This window comes from Plectropomus leopardus, chromosome 4 (assembly GCF_008729295.1).
Source record: "Plectropomus leopardus isolate mb chromosome 4, YSFRI_Pleo_2.0, whole genome shotgun sequence".
NCBI classification, from domain to species: Eukaryota; Metazoa; Chordata; class Actinopteri; order Perciformes; family Serranidae; genus Plectropomus; species Plectropomus leopardus.
Window position 1 is genome coordinate 24449306 of NC_056466.1, and position 17839 is coordinate 24467144.

General features: G+C 40.8%; 1 protein-coding gene across 4 annotated transcripts in view; it reads right to left on the reverse strand.

Moving 5' to 3' along the window:
* The window catches only part of pnpla6 (patatin-like phospholipase domain containing 6), a 39306-nt gene that overhangs the window by 2964 nt on the left and 18503 nt on the right, over positions 1-17839 (reverse strand). The window contains exons 16-36 of one of the 4 annotated variants that reach the window (XM_042484718.1): positions 17203-17280; positions 16285-16490; positions 15833-15964; positions 15554-15677; positions 14873-14986; positions 14721-14796; positions 14470-14619; positions 14292-14355; positions 13838-14006; positions 13478-13660; positions 13085-13203; positions 12187-12343; positions 11830-11946; positions 11598-11667; positions 8286-8402; positions 4988-5104; positions 2346-2494; positions 2023-2175; positions 716-832; positions 536-623; positions 81-226 (exon numbers count right to left, since the gene is read on the reverse strand). In XM_042484718.1, the coding sequence (XP_042340652.1) occupies positions 81-226; positions 536-623; positions 716-832; positions 2023-2175; positions 2346-2494; positions 4988-5104; positions 8286-8402; positions 11598-11667; positions 11830-11946; positions 12187-12343; positions 13085-13203; positions 13478-13660; positions 13838-14006; positions 14292-14355; positions 14470-14619; positions 14721-14796; positions 14873-14986; positions 15554-15677; positions 15833-15964; positions 16285-16490; positions 17203-17280 (2646 nt within the window). The remainder of the gene's footprint in view (positions 1-80; positions 227-535; positions 624-715; positions 833-2022; positions 2176-2345; positions 2495-4987; positions 5105-8285; positions 8403-11597; positions 11668-11829; positions 11947-12186; positions 12344-13084; positions 13204-13477; positions 13661-13837; positions 14007-14291; positions 14356-14469; positions 14620-14720; positions 14797-14872; positions 14987-15553; positions 15678-15832; positions 15965-16284; positions 16491-17202; positions 17281-17839) is intronic. The other 3 variants (XM_042484719.1, XM_042484720.1, XM_042484721.1) reach the window with 3 other exon arrangements.

Genomic DNA, 17839 nt, shown 5'->3' on the forward strand with positions numbered 1-17839 from the left:
AAGAGAAACACTGACGTTGAAGAAGGAACTGTATTTAACATGAATCAGTAACACCACATTTTCCATTTACGTATGCTTACAGTCTGAAAGACTCCATTCTGGACCCACTCTCCGGGGGACTGGTCCTCAGGGTCCTCTGCCTCTTCCTCCTCTTCCTCCCCCTCCTCCTCTCTCACAGTGTCCATCCCATCTTCCTCGTATTCTGTCAGACAGTCTGACTCCTCCGCTGAATGGTAAGATATAGAGGAGATATTACAGAGATAATTTATTGTGTGACTGACCCAAGAGGTTTAGATAGAACCCATAAAATATCAGGGACCTCTCCTATTGTATTTCAATAAAAAAGACAGGTCGAAGCTGCGAGTTCTTATTTATGACACTGATTAAATCAGACATGATCTTGAGGGGAAGCTGTACATCTATAGAAGGAGACTGCTGCAACAAGGACTTTTAGCATGACACGTGCAGGCCGTGTAAAAATGACTTTAATCACAGGAATTATTCATAGTTAAAAATAATGAAGTGATCTTTTTACCTTCTGCAGATACGTAGCTTTGCACTGGCTCTATCCTGGATACAATCTCTGCAAGGTCAGTAAAGTCTGCTCCCGTACACGTGCAGGACTACGGGACAAGGAATTGTTATTATATACTGATGTAATAACTTTTAATAATGACATTTCACATCATTTGTGGTGTGTCTGCTTTTCTCTCACGTCAGTTCTCTTGCTGTCGTTGTAGTCGGCTGAGCGGTGGTCCCTTAGCATGTTCTCGATGATGTCACCTCGGGCCCAGCCAGTAAATAGCAACTTGCCGTGCTGGTAGCCAACATCCTGAAGTAGTCAAAAACAGAGATACAAGGTACCTTTTATAAAGCGAATAGACACTTTCAGGAAATATGTAACTCTGGACAGATTATGATGTATTTTTAGTTTATTTGGTAACACGGCATCCTTGTTAAAATGTACAGCTTGTGGCATTTTAACATTTCCAGTATGAACCATCCATACTTCAAGAGGACAGACATTTCCAAAACTGTATCTCAGATGTGCTGCTGAGGTGGATTTTGTGAATATCAGATGGATTATTCTATGAAGATAAAAAAGGAAGAGCCACAGGTGAAGGTGGATAAGTTGATGCATATTTCCTGACACTGGCCCTTTTAACCTTTTCCCCCCAAAATAAGCATGTATATGCAGGTTTTTAAACTCAAACTCTCAAAAAACCTGCTAAAAAACAGGAGATAAAATCCTTTTCCATTGCCAAAGCCATGCACGTGTCAAGTTTGACATTGCAAATGCGCCAGAAAACAGGTTAGTAAATAGTAGAACGCAGCATGGACGCCAGTGACAATTTTATGGTAGGTATACAATTTTTTACATCTGTCACTTATGCTGACTTTTAAACTTGGTGCTGACTAGTTTTGAATAATGTTTGAGCACTCCTTAGACGGAGATGGATACAGTTTTTGGTGGCACGTCTTTTTATCGTACCACAAAAGGGGTAAAAAGTAGCTAGTCCATCCAGATGTCATGTTTCTATCACTGCTGAACAAAACCAGAGACAATAAAAAGTCATGACTACTGCAGAAACATTTGTCCTGATAATGCCAATTTTAACCATTCCCATTTAAGACAAAAAAATGATTTAAGTGGTTGGTGGTTTTTTAGTCTGGTGGGAAGGGCTTTATTGTTCTTATCAGGCATTCACACTTTAAACAGGACTTTTTAGTTTCTTCAGGAACCGGTGAGACAAGACTTTATGATCCAGATTCAAGTAACCCATCTATGAGTTTGAAATAGAGATTGGTCGACTACCCTGCCTTTTCTTGCTGAAGCCCCCAGCATCAGCAATCTTGATGCGTCAATGCAGTGGCCTCATTGACATGAATGAAGGGCTGCGTCTTTTTAAACTGTGACCTCATTGGCTTGCAGCAATCAAATTAAGGCATCATAATTAAGTTGTAATGTTTGTAAATGCTGGATAGTCACCCTCCATATCAAACATGTGTGAAGTAACTCACATAGATCTCGTCAAACTTGCCGAAGTCCATGGTCTTAAAACGGTCAATGGGCGGTCTGATGTACTCGCAGTAGGCACTCTTCTTTACCACCTCTAACTGTCGCACACAGGACACATAGGCCAACCGAGACTGGATCTCTGCCATGTCAGGGACCTGTGGAAGAGGATGGTGTAAAAATGCTTCCAGAAATTGCCACTAACAACAACAGACATAATCCTCGATCTGCAGAGTCAGCAACGCTACATATCGATTTAAACTCCATATTTTAACACGGTGAGTCACCAATAGTTAGCAGTGCCTTGCGCTGCCAACCTGTACTGTACCTTTACTTTCTCTGCCCAGGGATTGATCCGTTTCCACAGCAACCACCAGCCAGACAGGCAGTCGCCATAGTTACAGAGGTCGGTTTCATCTTGGCTTCCCACGTCGATGGCAATGACTGTTCTGGCACCCATGTTCCTCGCAATGTCCGCTGTTGGACACGTAACGCACACACATGCACACAGACGCACAAACACAGCACGACAAAATCCAGCAGCAGAGATGGTAAGACAATAGATCCTGTTATTAAGCTTGTTTCTGGATATAATGTTTTAACCATCACTTTAGGAGCCACAACGCTCAGACCTACACCACAGAAATATCCATTTTCTAAGTTGTCAGACACACTCCAGAGGTTTTATGGACAATTAGTGACTTCAATTTCTTTTTTTTTTTATGTATAATTTCCCAGCCAACCAACACAAGGCTGGAGGTCATGACCTTTCTCATTGACTTGCTAGTGTTAAAAAGAGCTTTGGGGCAATGAGCATTTTTGTGGTGTTAAGCCTATTCAAAGACAGAAAAACAGGAAGACATCGCACAGCCCAACACACTGATCCAGAGAGCCAAGAACAACTATAAATGCAGCTGATCGCACACAGACGCTTCAGGGAGAAGGCCAAAATGTTGATTTCACAAGGCTCCCTTCAGATGGATCAATCTTTGGGCCCCAAGAGCACCATATTTCACAAACCTCAAGAACGAGAACTGCTTGGGACATAATGAGACATGACCCTTATACCAAGTAAAGCATTACAGTAGCTCAGTCCAGAGCTTTGTGGAATATGGTTAGTTCATGAGTACATTCTTGATCATCACTACACAGAAACAGACTTGGGAAAGTTTTCATCTGCGCACCACAATGACAGCTAAAAACAGTTTATGTCTAACTTCTGTAAACATTACAGGACAGTGACCATTTGGTCTGGTGCATTTTTGAAATGCTTTTCGGGTAATGAGGATGTAAAGTATTAAATGGTCCGCAGACAAAAACATCTCCTCCCCTCTTTCTAAACAGACTAATTTCTCCTCTGGTTGAAATGGAATCAAATACAGATTTTTAAATGAAGCTTCAGTATAATGAACAAAAAATGTAGAGCTGGGCAATATGGTTGAAATCATTATCCAACATTAAGGATATTTTCCAAAATCAGTAATTTCTTAAAATGTACACAAATGTATGCATAATCCCACAGTAAATAATCAAGCTACACTTTAAAGCATTACTGTCTTTGACTGACTATATTCAAATACACAAATATTGCAGTTATTGCCCTTGTTCTGAAGAAGACAATATTTCTACTGAGTCTTTCACATGGCTCACGAATGTCCTTTATGCCCTGACATGTTGTGTAATGCATCAAAATATGGAAAAATTTAAACAGCTGTCGCCTGTGCCAGGATTTTTTCAAAGACTTGTTTGAGCAGATCCTTGAAAAGGTCGGCTTACAATATTTGACAGTGTCCAAAAACCTGCTGATATCCAAGTCTTCCAATGCTTAAAAGTAGCTGTGAACCAGAAACGTGGGCTTTGGTTTTGGGAATGCACCTCTACCATAGTCTTACAAACTGTTGGCGAGTTAGTTGGTGTAAAAGGTATCCATGATAATGCGAAGAGTAAACAAGTCTGATTGTGCTGTATACATGTCCAAAGAATGCTATTACAACCAGAATAAATTCAGCATATCCCAAATGTTTTAATAAGAAAATGCAACATTCAAAATAACGCCTAAGTCGGAAAATAGAAATGGAATATACTGTTGACATGACCAGTATCAAATTTAGAATACTGTCATATTTGGAATATTAGTGTTTATGTAAACATACCCAAAGTTGCTCTATATACATGTAAATCCAAATTTCTATTACTAATTTTGTTAGATTTAACTTTAAAATTTGCTTGGAGGCATTAATTTGGACAACAGAGTGAGAGCATGATATTATCATAACATCACAGTTTGATTCTGCTGATAGTCAATAAACAATAATACTGAATAATTGCCCAGCTCTACATAAAGTGCTAATTTTGATATGAGGGGGACCAAATTGTTATCACAAAGCAGACTGGTGTCTTTTGGGCATTAAAAAAAAGTAAAATCACACTATGTATGTATGTAATGTTAAATATACTTTTTTCAAACTTGATTTTAGCCGTAACCCCTCCTCCCATTTTTAATTCGACACCTTTCTGACACCAGGCTGTTTGACAAATACCACATTCCTCCTCTTTCTTAAGTGAAACCTTGATACCTGTGAATCCACTCCCAACATAACTCAAAGTGCTGACTTTTCCCTATTTAGTAATACAAACTATTTTTAGGTCTGATCAAAATTGTTTCCTCACTAAGCTCACTCAATTTGTATCTTCATTTTTAAATATGGTTGATTAAGACTAAATTTGTCTGATGGTTTGAATTGGCTCAATATTCAAACAGGGAAAACTCAGCACACTCCTCGACTACCACCTGACCTCCATCCATTAGAATTAAGACCTTATACTCACCCAGCCTATAACCAACTGGGTTAAAACCCTTCATAATAACCTTAATAATAAACCCCCGTCCCTCCACCTCCCCCATCCTCTGGGGACATTGAGGATTGTGTGTTGGGGGGTGGGGGTGGGTGGGGTACCACCTCTACTTGCCTGGCAGGTTGTTGATGTAGCCACCATCCATTAGCAAGTTGCCATCTTTGGGGTCGCAGAGAGGCGGCAGGTACCCCGAGAGGGTCATGCTCGCCCGCACATAGCGCCACAGAGATCCTGGTACACCAGGGAGGGAGGAGGAGGAGGAGGAAGGAGGGGGGATAACATCTCAATCATGTTTGCTATACATTTTAGGTTAGTGTCGACACAGAACGCAATCCCAACGTCAGAGGGAGGTCGGACAGAGGAAGGTAGCCGATCCCTGCAAAGGCTAGGACTGTTGTTCTGCCCACCTTTACACTCTGCTGCACACCACTGCAAACCTCATTACCTTGCACAGAGACCCTGTGTGACTTGTGCGGAAGGTAAAAAAGTAAATGGCAACCATCACAGAGCACCAAGGCTGTTTGGATCCCCAAACTGTGTCCCAACAGCAGCGCTTTGGGTCAGTCTACTATCATATGACTTTGCAAAATCCACAGATACTGTATATTTAAGATGAAAGCAGTCATGATAAACTGGCCCCAGTTGTTCAAAAGTAACCTGATCGGATTTCACTTATTGGTAAGGAAAATGGGTTGTTCAAAAGGAAAGGATTCTGAAATCGGATTAGATGATGTAATCCAGTCTTGTTTTTGATCTGGACCAAATATTCAGATTGTTTTGTTCAAAATTTTTGATACCTTTGATCCGAAAATCAGTATTTTCCAGCAGAAGGGTGGATTCGGGTGGATTACGGGGACAAAATGAAATAAAACTTTCAAATTGGTAAATATATATATACACACTTTAAATGCAATAAAATTAAGTATTTTTTTATCATAAAATATTTCAACAAATAGCTGTCAACATTAAACAGAAATGATTTAAAGTAAGTAAGTACGATCTCTGTTTTATTCTCTTTGGTGGCACCCATGGCAACAAGCAGTAACTGCAGTGTGTATGTAAGTCTTGAAAACAAGATGAATATATTTACTGGTTTAATCAGAAGTCCAGCTCCAAATACTGCAAATGCAAGGGCTTTCATCAGTGGGCCTTTGACTCAGTTACAACTGTGTTAGCTCATTCAGTGACAGATAGACAACAGTCATTCATTTAAATAAATATGATGATGATGATTATTATAATTTTAACTTCTACATTTAAGTAGTTTTTAGCAATATCATCCCCCATGCTGTTTTCTGTCTCTTGAAATAAAGCACTAAAGTGACCCCACACTGACTTTTCCTCCTGCTATTTATAGAGCCAGTGACCCACATTGTGATAAGTAGTCCCATTAAGTGCACTGGCAATCCAGATTTGGTAATCTTGAAAAGTTTGTGTCTGGATCAGAATGATCGGATCCAATGTTGCTTTTAAAAACTGATACAAAACAACGATGGTTTGGCTGGTCTTGGATAGCAAACCCTTGGATTCCCAAATCCAGATCATTTTAATCCAGATTAAATCTGTTGAACAACTGGGCCCTTAGGATAAGATGTAGATAACATTGCAGTGAGAGTACTTGAATTGTCCAAATGTCAGAGAAGGAGCAGCTGCCGATGTTGTGACAATGTTTGGAGATCCTTCACAGTGAACATGGCAGGGACGCACCCAACCCGCCTCAGTCCTGCAGTCCAGCTGAGTGCCAGCAGGGGGCAGGAGCAGGATGGGTGCTGCATGGGTTGGAAGGATAAGGCGCACCGCAGAGAAAAGCGAGGGGTGCATCTGTGCGTGGAGTATATGTGAATGCTGAGGAAGAACCATCTTACGGAAATATGACTTTAGGGGAATGACTACCGCCTACAGCTCTCCATTTGTTTGCCCTGCATTTTTTATTAACTTAACGGGCTGAGACGGGCAACAGCAAGATCCAGAACACATATCCCTGAATAATAATAATAATAATAATAATGAAATACATGGAAAAACCAAAAAAAGTAACACATGCCATCAATATATATTTATGAGAAATATATCGATTGGCTCACACTGGCATGCACATAGAAGCAAGCAAAGCCAGGGGAGAGGACAGGTGCTGTGTAGGAGAGACCGGTCATGTTCCTGTAGGTAGAGGTGATTGAAATGAAACAGAAGCAATTTCACAAGGACCTCCTCATTCGAAACGAAGGGGAACAAGCTGCAATTCAGTCCAAAGGACAGACACATTTAGGCCAACTGAAACGCACAATGATCCACAACAACAGACAGATGTGATGTTGACATGGTGCAGCCATTCATTATCTCCAGTGAGAGTCATCTTCAACCCTATCAGCTTCCTTTAATAAATGCACTCAGTAATGTTAGGTCTCTATTGCTGTTCTCACACTTAAAATCCAGCAAAATTCATATCAATTATAGGCCCAGTGTATTTGTGGCAGCCTGCCACAACTAAATTGTCTTCCACCACATATTGATTTTATATTTTTGGAAGTGGACTTGTCCTAATGAGCGCTATTGATATATACCTATTGTTTGATTATTTGTTGCACCACACTCTCAAAACATAGAGCATACTCTAGGAGAAGACGAAGAAGCAGCATGTCAGGTGCAGTGACAGTGAAACTTAACCGATAATTGCCCTAATCTAAAAGTTTACTTTGATTGTTTGTTTTCCTTAGTGTATGTGTTTCAGGTGTGTCACCTGAAAATAAGAATCACTGTGTTGTTTTCACAGTTTATATCTACATAGGAAGCAGGTTCTCCTAAATCTTACACACTGCTCCTTTAAGCTTGATTTATATTGGCCAAGCTAAACTACCTGCAAGACAGTAACTGCATTTTTTGTAAAAATATATAAAAATAAGCAAGTACAGAGGTGCATAAATACATCAATATTTACAAGCCACATCCAGAACATTATAGTGGTGAAGGAGAAGGTTAAGATTGAGCAAATATACATAAGGGGCCAGAGGATCATCATGCATCTCTCATAGATGCCCGGACATGCGTGGGCAAAATCTCACGACAACTAAAAAAAAGTGAAAGTCAGCAGTCATATTATTGGTGGCACCAAGCCAAGTGGAGAAAGTGTGCTGTGTGTGAACCAAAAAGCCAATTGGAGTTTATGATATGTACTGGTAGTGGCCAGTGAAAGATCGGGGCACTGACTGGATCAATCCTAAGACATATAATTGATTTAGTCTTTCCTTCCAAACCATGGGCTCCCAATGTCCACCTGGTCAGGGTGGGGTTAGTTATGAGTGAGAACTCGGGAGGGAGGAGGACAAGAAAGAGGAGGAAGGGTAGCCGAGTGGTCGATTGTCGACTTAGGGACGGGGGGGAGGAGGTTTTGGTGAGCGGGTGTTTAAAATCTGACCTGGGACATTGTTAACATAGCAACCATCCACAAGCAAGTGGCCATCCTTGGGGTCGCACAGGGGAGGTAAATAGGGGGTGTAGGAGGCGCTGGCTCTAACATATCGCCAGACGCAACCTGTCAGGAAATGGAGATGGAGAAGGAGGAACACATCAAATATGGGCCGGACTCAACGTCACAGATGGAAAAAAGAGGGAGAGAAAGACAGAGAGAGAGCGAGAAGAACGTGTAAAGAGAGAGGAATAAGAAAGGACAGAGAAAGAAATGCCCGCAACATATAGAGGAAGAGTGCAAGAGGCTGCCCGGAGCGAGACAGAGAGGAAGGGGAATACAATGTCCACAAAATTATTTACTTATGCCTGTGGTTTCCAACCAAATGCGATAAAATCTAATGCGATGCCAATTTTATATAAAACTATACTCTGCAACCAATTAAATTACACTATTCAAAGTAAAATAGACTTTGTTCAGAATGCAGATGAAATGTAACACAATAACATTTACTACAAACAATACAATTTAGTCTAAGTGTAACAAAAATCTGTGATATAAATGACAACAAATATGTTGGACGTATGACACAACATATATGTAACTTAGCTTTACAACATAAAAACAGTGATGCAAGGTTTGTTTGATATGTTAATTAAGCATATTAAAAAACATAGTAGTAGCGTTGTTAGATGGCTGGTCCAACAGGCAAGGTGAGAGAGAGAGAGAGAGGAAGGAGAAAGATAAAGTAGTAGAGAGACGGAGAGGCATGGAGCAAGGAGAAAGGAGAGTGAAAGATCCAGTAGGAGAAAGAGAGAGAGAAAAGTAAGAAAGACAAAGTAGGAAAGTGAGAAGGAGAGGCAAGGAGAGAGGAGGGTGAAACAGAAAGCAGGAGAGAAAAGGGGGTAAAAGATTAAAAAGGAGAGAGAGAGGAAGTAAGAAAGACAAAGTAGGAGAGAGAGAAAGATAGTGGAAGAGAGAGAGAGAGGGGGAAAGATAAAGAGGATAAGAGAGAAGGTAGAAAGGTAACGTAGGAGAGAGAGGAGAGGCAAGGATAAAAATAAAGGAGGGAGAAAGACAAAGTAGGAGAGAGAGTCCGACATTTCAAGAGGTGGTGTTTGGCGTTACTAAATTCTCCAAACTGTAGACTGAAGAGAAAACTGCAAGTGAAACTGGACAAAGTTTTACAGAAAGATTTGTGATTTGTTTTTGAATTCAAGTTTTCTCAAATCTCAATCTCGCTAGTTTTTCTCACTGGATAAAACCAAAGGATGTAATTCAAACTCATGACACTGTGTACCTTACACCTGTCAAATGGCATATAATTACTCTTCACTTTACCAAATGGCTGGAGCCAAAGTGACATACTCAGAATAGCACCAGGCTAGCAATGTTGGACAAACGCACACCAGAAAAACTACAGGAAGCACAAAATGTTGATGAGTGAGAGAAGCAACGTGAGATGTCGTTAACGAGCAATGAGGGAAAAGCAGGGTGGAGTGTTCTGGATCCTACATGTTGACACGGACACGGGACGGGAGTCAGCATTTTGGGGTCAGCAACTAGGAGGGTTATTTTGTCTATGGCGTAACCTGTAAAAAGGCAGCTATGTGACGTCTCTCTGTGCAGAAAGACCTGACGTAAGGGACAGTAACATATACTATATATATATATAAGGCATAATCTGGGAGTTTTAGACACAAATGTGATGGACAAAAATGAAAAACCTACAGCTTCATTAATTTAGCATATAGAAAATAAGTTAAGTAGGAAGGAAAAGTTTAAAACGGACAAGTAAATGAAGATAAAGAAACAGACAGATGGTAAAAGAGTGGAAAAATGAAATAAAGAAAGAAAGACAAGCAAAGAGGGGAAATGGAGAAATGAGAAGCGAAGAAACTAGTGCAGTAAAAGTGATACAAGCAGGCGGTGGGAACAATGAGACAGAGAGAAGGAAAAGGCTTTGCTCCAGCTGTTAATTCATACACATGCCAGGATGCAAACATAAGCAAACCTCTCAAATCCAGTTTGGATTATAGTAATTCAAAACATTGCCTTGATGATGAAACTGCAATGTCTTAATTTGACGCCAACATATTGTAGATTACAAAATAGAATTGCACTAATTTTGTTAAAAGGTTAAAATGGCACACTGGATTTGCGGGGTTGGTAGATCTACTTTAGCTTATGTTAGTGATGGTGCATTTTTTTGCGCAAGTCAAACAGAACACATTTGCTATTGTTTCAGTAAATACTGACACAAGCATAGAAACATCAGTACAGTGTTTTCTTTTCCTCATATTCTCTTCTACGTACTCGTAAGTCCTTGGCTGTGGCATACTCAAAACGAGACTGAAACTGGTATGTTTAGGCAGGCAAGGGAGTGGCTTTGCTGCTAAAATGAGGCAATGTGTTTGGCTCTGATGCAGGCTGGTCACTCAAACTTCAGGTTACCACCCGCTGACATACTCTTGCCTCTTTTGTAAATGGCTGCAAGTTTTATGTTCGCTGAGCTTCATGTTTTAGGATTATATTCATTAATTTTACTACTTATAGTAACTTTTCTTTTTGTTGTTGGGAACTCAAACTAAATCTACTTGCAGCAAGAATCTCAATATGCTCCATCTGGTGTGGACACTATTCTTAACTATGACGTCCTTGGCATTTGCTCAAAGTTCTGTATTTAACAGCTGTTTGAGAACGAACCAACTTCAGCTCAGTTTGGAGTATACCGGCCTTGAACCATATATCTGAGGGCATGCAGTCCTGTCACTCTAGATGATGCATTAGCCAGTCACATTTGTGTATGTAAGTTGTGCCTATGATATAATATTTATAGACTTGGTGTATAAAGAAAAAAGGATAAAAAAGATGCAGTGCCTAAAGTCACTTCTGAAATCAATTGAGAGCAACAGCAAGCCAATATATTCACTTAGGTAAGAGTTGCTGCGCCATTTTCCATCTGCCTGACTGCTGCCAGAATTCACTGATAAATCACTTTTCAAACATAAATTGATGACAGTGCCGATTTCACACATTAGTTTTCTGTCACTCGGTGCAGTATTATTGATTGAGTGGTGTTAAATGTTGGCTTAAGCAATTGCTCATGCCCTTTAATGTGCATGTCTGTGTGTGTGTGTTTGCATTTACAGTATATGTGCTCATCTTAAGCTATCAAATACTGTACTCTGATAACAAACACTGTAAACTGTACAGGAGCGCTGCCTATCTAAGCTTCAAATAAACATTTAGTCAATCACGTTATAACGATGTGATGGAGAGGGGGGGGCGGCCCCTGCAGGCAGCTCAGCTGTCACTTACCATCCTGGTGAACACGCATGGCTGAGGCCGTGATATCAGTGGTGACGTTGAAGTACGGCAGCCACAGGTCCTGGGGACACAGAGAGTATTTCAGTGCAATAACCCTTATGATTATTTTCACAGTGACTGCTTCAAAAACAAGACCCTCTTGTGTTGTGGTAGAGCGCACAGCAGTGGTAAAAAAATTCTTTCTGAACTTGGGAAAAAAACTTATTTTACCACAAACCCTCACCTCAGCTTGCTTGTCCTGAAACACTTTATAGATGCTGGTGTTGAAGGCAGAACCAGAGAACATGGAGGTGATGGGATAAGTCAGGTCCAGCACTGTTTTGAATACTGAGTTCATTGCCTGTTGAACAACAAAACACAGAGAAGTTTAAGCAAGTTTATTATTAATTACCAATTCTTGTTTGAAACCAAAAAGCTTTCCAGGAGTTCCTCATCATTCTACTTTTAACACGCGGGGAAAAAACATTTAACTGAGGACTGCTGGGTGAATTAAACATTTTCATTTTAAGAGCAAAATGTCATCTTAGACATACAGGCATGACAGAAATTACGCCACAGTGGATTTGGGTATGTGCTGTACCTTGGACCACTCTCTGGCTCTCTGTTTGGTTCTGACGGCACTCCTCTCCTCAGCATACAATGCGCCAATGAATGAGCCGATTGACGTCCCACCCACTATGTCAATAGGAATCCCTGCTTCCTCCATAGCTTTGATCACACCCACATGAGAGCAGCCTCTGCATGAGGGGAGAAAAGGGTTCAACAATAGTCAGGTACACTGGATGACTTCATATGTTGTAAGCTGCACATGGTTCTGCGCGATCAAAAATGACATGAGATGGTCCTTTGCTATAAAAGAGACATTTTTTATCGTCAGAATTTAGCTTGGGCAAAAAAGTACAATCACTTCACTTAACTTTTTTATTATACAGTATCATTAGTAAACCACTGTATATATTATTCTGGTGTGCTATGCTATGTACGGACCATTAGACTTGCTGCTGTAATTCACACCATGTCACTTTACCTCGTAACTTTGTCTTCAATTGCAATTGAATAGGTCATATTTTTAATTCTTCTCTTATACTAGTTATATATACAGTACCACTACTAAACCCATTTCATTTATTATTATTTTCACTTTTTACTTCTCTAATTATCTGTATTTATTTCTGTCATTGTGCTGCTGCAACACCTGAATTTCCCCTCTGGGGATCAATTAAGGCTTATCACATCTACACTTTCCAAATAGAGGAAATGGACACATTTTGGTGTAAAAAAGGTGGATTTACCATCCAAAATCCTTCCCTGCATTATCTTATATAATGGTAAGACGAGGAGGAGTTTGGGATTGCTGACACATTACATAATATACATGTAAGGTGGATTGTTAATATTATAAAACACCAAGGCTCTGAGGAGCAAACCTGCTCTCCACATGTCTGTACATTCAGCCCTCTTTGGACAGCCCGTCTCACCTGGCTCCTCCCCCTCCCAGCACCACGGCGATGCTGTTTCCAGTCAGGACTCGGGCCAGCCGAGAGAAGTCACTGTGCCTGTCTGCCGTTTTCTCAAACACCTTCTCATATACATCCCTCTGTACAAACATAGAACATAGACAAAAATAAAGAAAAGGCAGCAACTTCCCACTAAAATTTAGCAACACAAGACCAGACTTCATGCCCTTTTTCATTCTGAAATGCCCCAAATTTACAAGACCTTCATGTCATGACTGCACTCTTAATTTAAGGTTAAAATGGAGCCTTTCAACCTGATACTAGCTAGTATGACATACCATGATACAATATATTTATGTAGTATACTAAAGAAGAGTAAGTTCTTAAAAACAGCTAGTAAAGTTTGCGTCGTACTAGTTTGCTGGGGCTGCGTCTGGAGAAGACCCTGCGGGGACACTTGAGGTGCAGATGTCCGGAGCACCAGCTACGCATGTTGAGCCACTCGACTGTCCTGGAGGGGCCCGGCCCATCCTCTCTGTGCAGAAGAACCAGCTGCTTCAGAGCACGAACTGCTGTGTTCTCCAGCATCTGCTCCAGCTGGAGGGCGACAGAGGTGGACAGAGGCGAGAGTTCAAACAGAGACTAAATGTACTCAATTGTTTATTACCAGAATTATTTTTCTCTTAAACACACACACACGAGGGAAAAACACACACGAGCACACACGCGTGCCAGCAACCTGGCACGCGCACACGCGCACACACACACACACACCTCTCCCAGGGCAGGTTCTTGGTCCCCCAGGCCAACGATGAGAATGCAGTCAGCTTGGCGGATGCAGCGCTGAGTCCAGGGGGTCATGCTGTTGTCAGTCTGGTAGAGGACAATCCGATTGATGTCTTCCTGCTGGGCCAGCCAGCCGGAGAGACGGTACTCATGGATACTAATGGATAGAGGAGAGAAACAGGCATGAGTTTTGGAATAGCGTTTTATTTCACCAAAAACAGACAGCGACAGTGATTGAGAGGAATGAAAGAAGACAGGGATTAATCCAACAGAAGACTGAAAGAATATAAAACAGAGAAAAGGCTATAATGACAGCAACATGTTGGGAATTATAATAAGAGGAAATGAAAGCGATTAGTATAGACAAACTTAAAAGGAGAGAAAAAAGTGTGAGAATAAAATAAATAAAAGTTATTAAAAAAAAAGGTGTCTTGTGACTGACCTGTCCAAAGCAGAGACGCCCAGTCGCTCTCTGATGATTTCACTGGTTAATAGCAGAGTGGGCCCTGAAAAGAGACAAACAACAAACTTCAGGTATAAAGAGGAACTAAACAGAAATCAAACAACCCCAAATAAAACAAAAGGGATGTTGCGGAGGAATGAAATAATTGTGGGCCTACCAATGGCACTAAGGGCATGGCTAAGCTCCAGGTTGAACGCATTGATCGGCACCTCATCGCATACAGGCAGGACAGCCACAGTGGAGAGGTTGCTGGCAGGGTTGGTGACATCAGCACTGGCTGTCATACTGGGCAGACTCAGGGTTGAGCCTGTACGACAGGACCACAGCGTGTAAATACAATAGAAATTGTAGGTTTAAGTGTGCATGTATGTTTGTGTGCATATGAAATTCTCTTCATCATCATCTTACCTGAGAAGGGCCCGCGGCCCTGCTGCAGGTTCCCCAAAATCTTCTGGCCTAACAGATGAATCAGCCTTGTCACCACCTAAACAAACATCATGCATCAGTACCATTTCAGCCATAAAAGACAACTGCAACCAGATCAAGATGAAGATCCTGACCTGGGGATAGCGTCTTTTGATGTTGTTGAGCGTTCCCTCTGGAAGTTTGACCAGCTCTGTGTCTCTCACAGCGTGGACTGTGGTGGCTCTTGGCTGCCTGGTCAATGCCTCCACCTAAAATATGAGGCAAGAGCATGAGATGTTCCAGCTCCACAAAACAAAATTATAGTAAGAGGGTAAAAGTAATGATAAACAGCTGAGAAACATTTCAAGCAGCATGATTGGGTTTGTCATTTCAGTCTAAACAGTGCACAAATATCCGGTAATATACATTTATTTTTCCACTACTGGTCCAGTAAATTAAAACCCTCTGATATTGCAAAATTCACTCATACTGCAGTACAGTACTGCACTTAGAAACAAAACACTGCACTGCTCACAATAGCAGCTCATTAGGGCATCGTAATAACAGTCATTTTTAATCTAATCATTTCCCCACTCTACATTTCATTTTGATAGTTTGCCAACCTAGAATTAAGTGTTTTTTAAGTAAAAGGTCCCAAAATGCATAGAACTTTAACAAATCACCTCACATAATGTTAATAAGCTGCCACAATATAAGAATATGTGGATAATTTTGACAAAAATGTTAAATAGAGCCTTATACTTCCAAGGTGATGGGTCGATGTGTCTTTCTAAACACAGGCAGAATGACACTGAGGGAAAAAGACTTGTTCTCACCACTCCGATGAGGTCTCCTCTGCCGTATTCCCCAACTAGTTCTTTTTTGCCATTTGCCTTGCGGATGACTGAACGCAGACGTCCATTCAGAACTATGTAGGTGCAGTCTGATTGGTCGTCCTGTCTGTAAGAGACAAGAGAAAACAAAACAGATATTACATGAGCAATTACAAATAATCAAGAAATTAATTCACTGAGAAAATAAAAAAAATATTTGATGTTAAAACAGCACAATGACCAAGTATTGTTTGAATAAAAAAAGCTAAATATTTGTTGTACCTGTAGAGGGCTCTGCCAGCCTCCACAGCCATCCAGTCAATAGCAAAGTCCATCTGCCTGACAAAGGGGGACATGCGGATGGCCACCGTGTGAGCTGCACTCAGCACCACACTGGGCTGCTCCCTCATGATCCTGCAGGGGGCAACATAAAGCACAGGCACAGATATGAGCAATACCTATTATACAGTATTTCCACTGTTTATAAGCAGATGATTTATAGTGAAATAAGAGCAGTTGGAGCAGTGATGGAAGATCAATCTGTGTATTTAGCTTCAATTTGAAATTGAAACTTTTAAGGCATGGGATGAATGTGTAATTACATATTGCTTTATTAATGAGAGCCCATAAATAATAGCAGATTCGGTTGCATGCCTGCTGAAAGTGGTCTGTAAAACCAACTTTAATAAACTCTCTTCATTGTTGTTTGTCCAAATTAAAGGCGATCAACTCACTCGTAGAAATCCGACTTTGAGATCTTGAGGTAAGTACAGTCTCTGACGGCCTTGATGGTGAAGATGAGGGGCTCTCCGGTGAGCACGGCGAGCTGGCCTACCATCTCCCCCGGGTGGGTCACAAACAAGCAGACAGCTTCCTGCTTGTCAATCATCCGCTGGTAGACGTGCAGACAACCAGACAGGACAAAGTGCAGACTCACGTCCTGAAAGAGGGAAATGAGAAACAGAAACGGGGGGGATGAAAATAACTTTGTTGTATTATCTGACTCATTCAAATCTTTGTTGCAGTGATTCAGTTACTATATTTGGTTACTACACTTGCTCCAACTACTATACTGCTCTACAAAGACAAACAACAGTACCTACGCATTTGATGAAAATCAAGGAAAGGCATGAATCTGACTTTTTTTAAAGACCTGATTTACAATATACAAGATATGCTAAAATAAATCATTATAATGAAATAAATTCTGGACAAGCAGGTAGTGATCAGAGTAATACATTTAATGCATATAAGCAACTGAAAATCATTAAAAAAGGTCTACTTTCTGTCACCAGATAAAATAGAGAAGAAAAGTGAAAGAACAGCTTTTATTTTAATGTATTTAACCTCAAAGTCAATGGGAATAATTGAAAGGTTAAGTGCAGTATCTGCATTTTTTAGGTATTATTCAGGTTCTATGGAAAGATTGTTAGGGTAAAATAATCATCATAAATAGACGTAAAATCAAAGTGTTACACCCTTCCTATCTGTTAAAGTTTCCAAACCAGCCTGAAAACTTGTGCTGCTCCTCAGCTGCCTCTGCAGTTGCTGCTCTCTGCCTTTGTGGGGCAGTATACAGCTAAAAGCAGACAGATGAGTCTGTTAGGAGTTTTCAAAAATAAAAGAGTCCAGTATATCTCGTGGTTCGGTACCTGGTCTCCTTGTCTGGCTAAGACAGCTCCAGCTTTTGCATGATGCAGAGTCACTTTCCCATTTAACAAGGATGGCTCCTGGATTCAGGAAGAAAGACAGAAACATTTTCAAAAAATCAATCCAAGCAGTAATAGAAAAGAAAAGAGTCATAGTGGAGGAACACTGGATAAAAGGTCTTCATTCTCTGTCGTTCACCTTGGGGTGGATGTCAAGCTTCAGGCGATTCTGCAACATTTATTTAATCAATCAGGCTTTAACCCAGTTACACCAGCATGATGTTTTGAAATATTAAGTGCAGCAATAGGTCCTCAGAGACAGTTTACAACATGTTGCATCAAAACACGTGAGTACAACTTCCTACCAGATTCAGTCTTGGGCTGAAAACGGCATTAAAATTTTAGTTTTATAGATGTGGTACAGAAGTACTGGGAGTTTAGTTCAATATAAACTGGGTTTTCTTGACAATAAATGCAGTCACTTTCGCATACTGGTATCAAAACCTAACTGTGGTTTGTCATCATTGTTCTTATATATTGCAAAGCACATAAAAGGCTGTGGCTTGACGCTGTAGCCCACCCTAGTCGCCCTGCTCCTCTGACTGACCCCTTTTCTACATCATAATCCGTCAGCAGATGG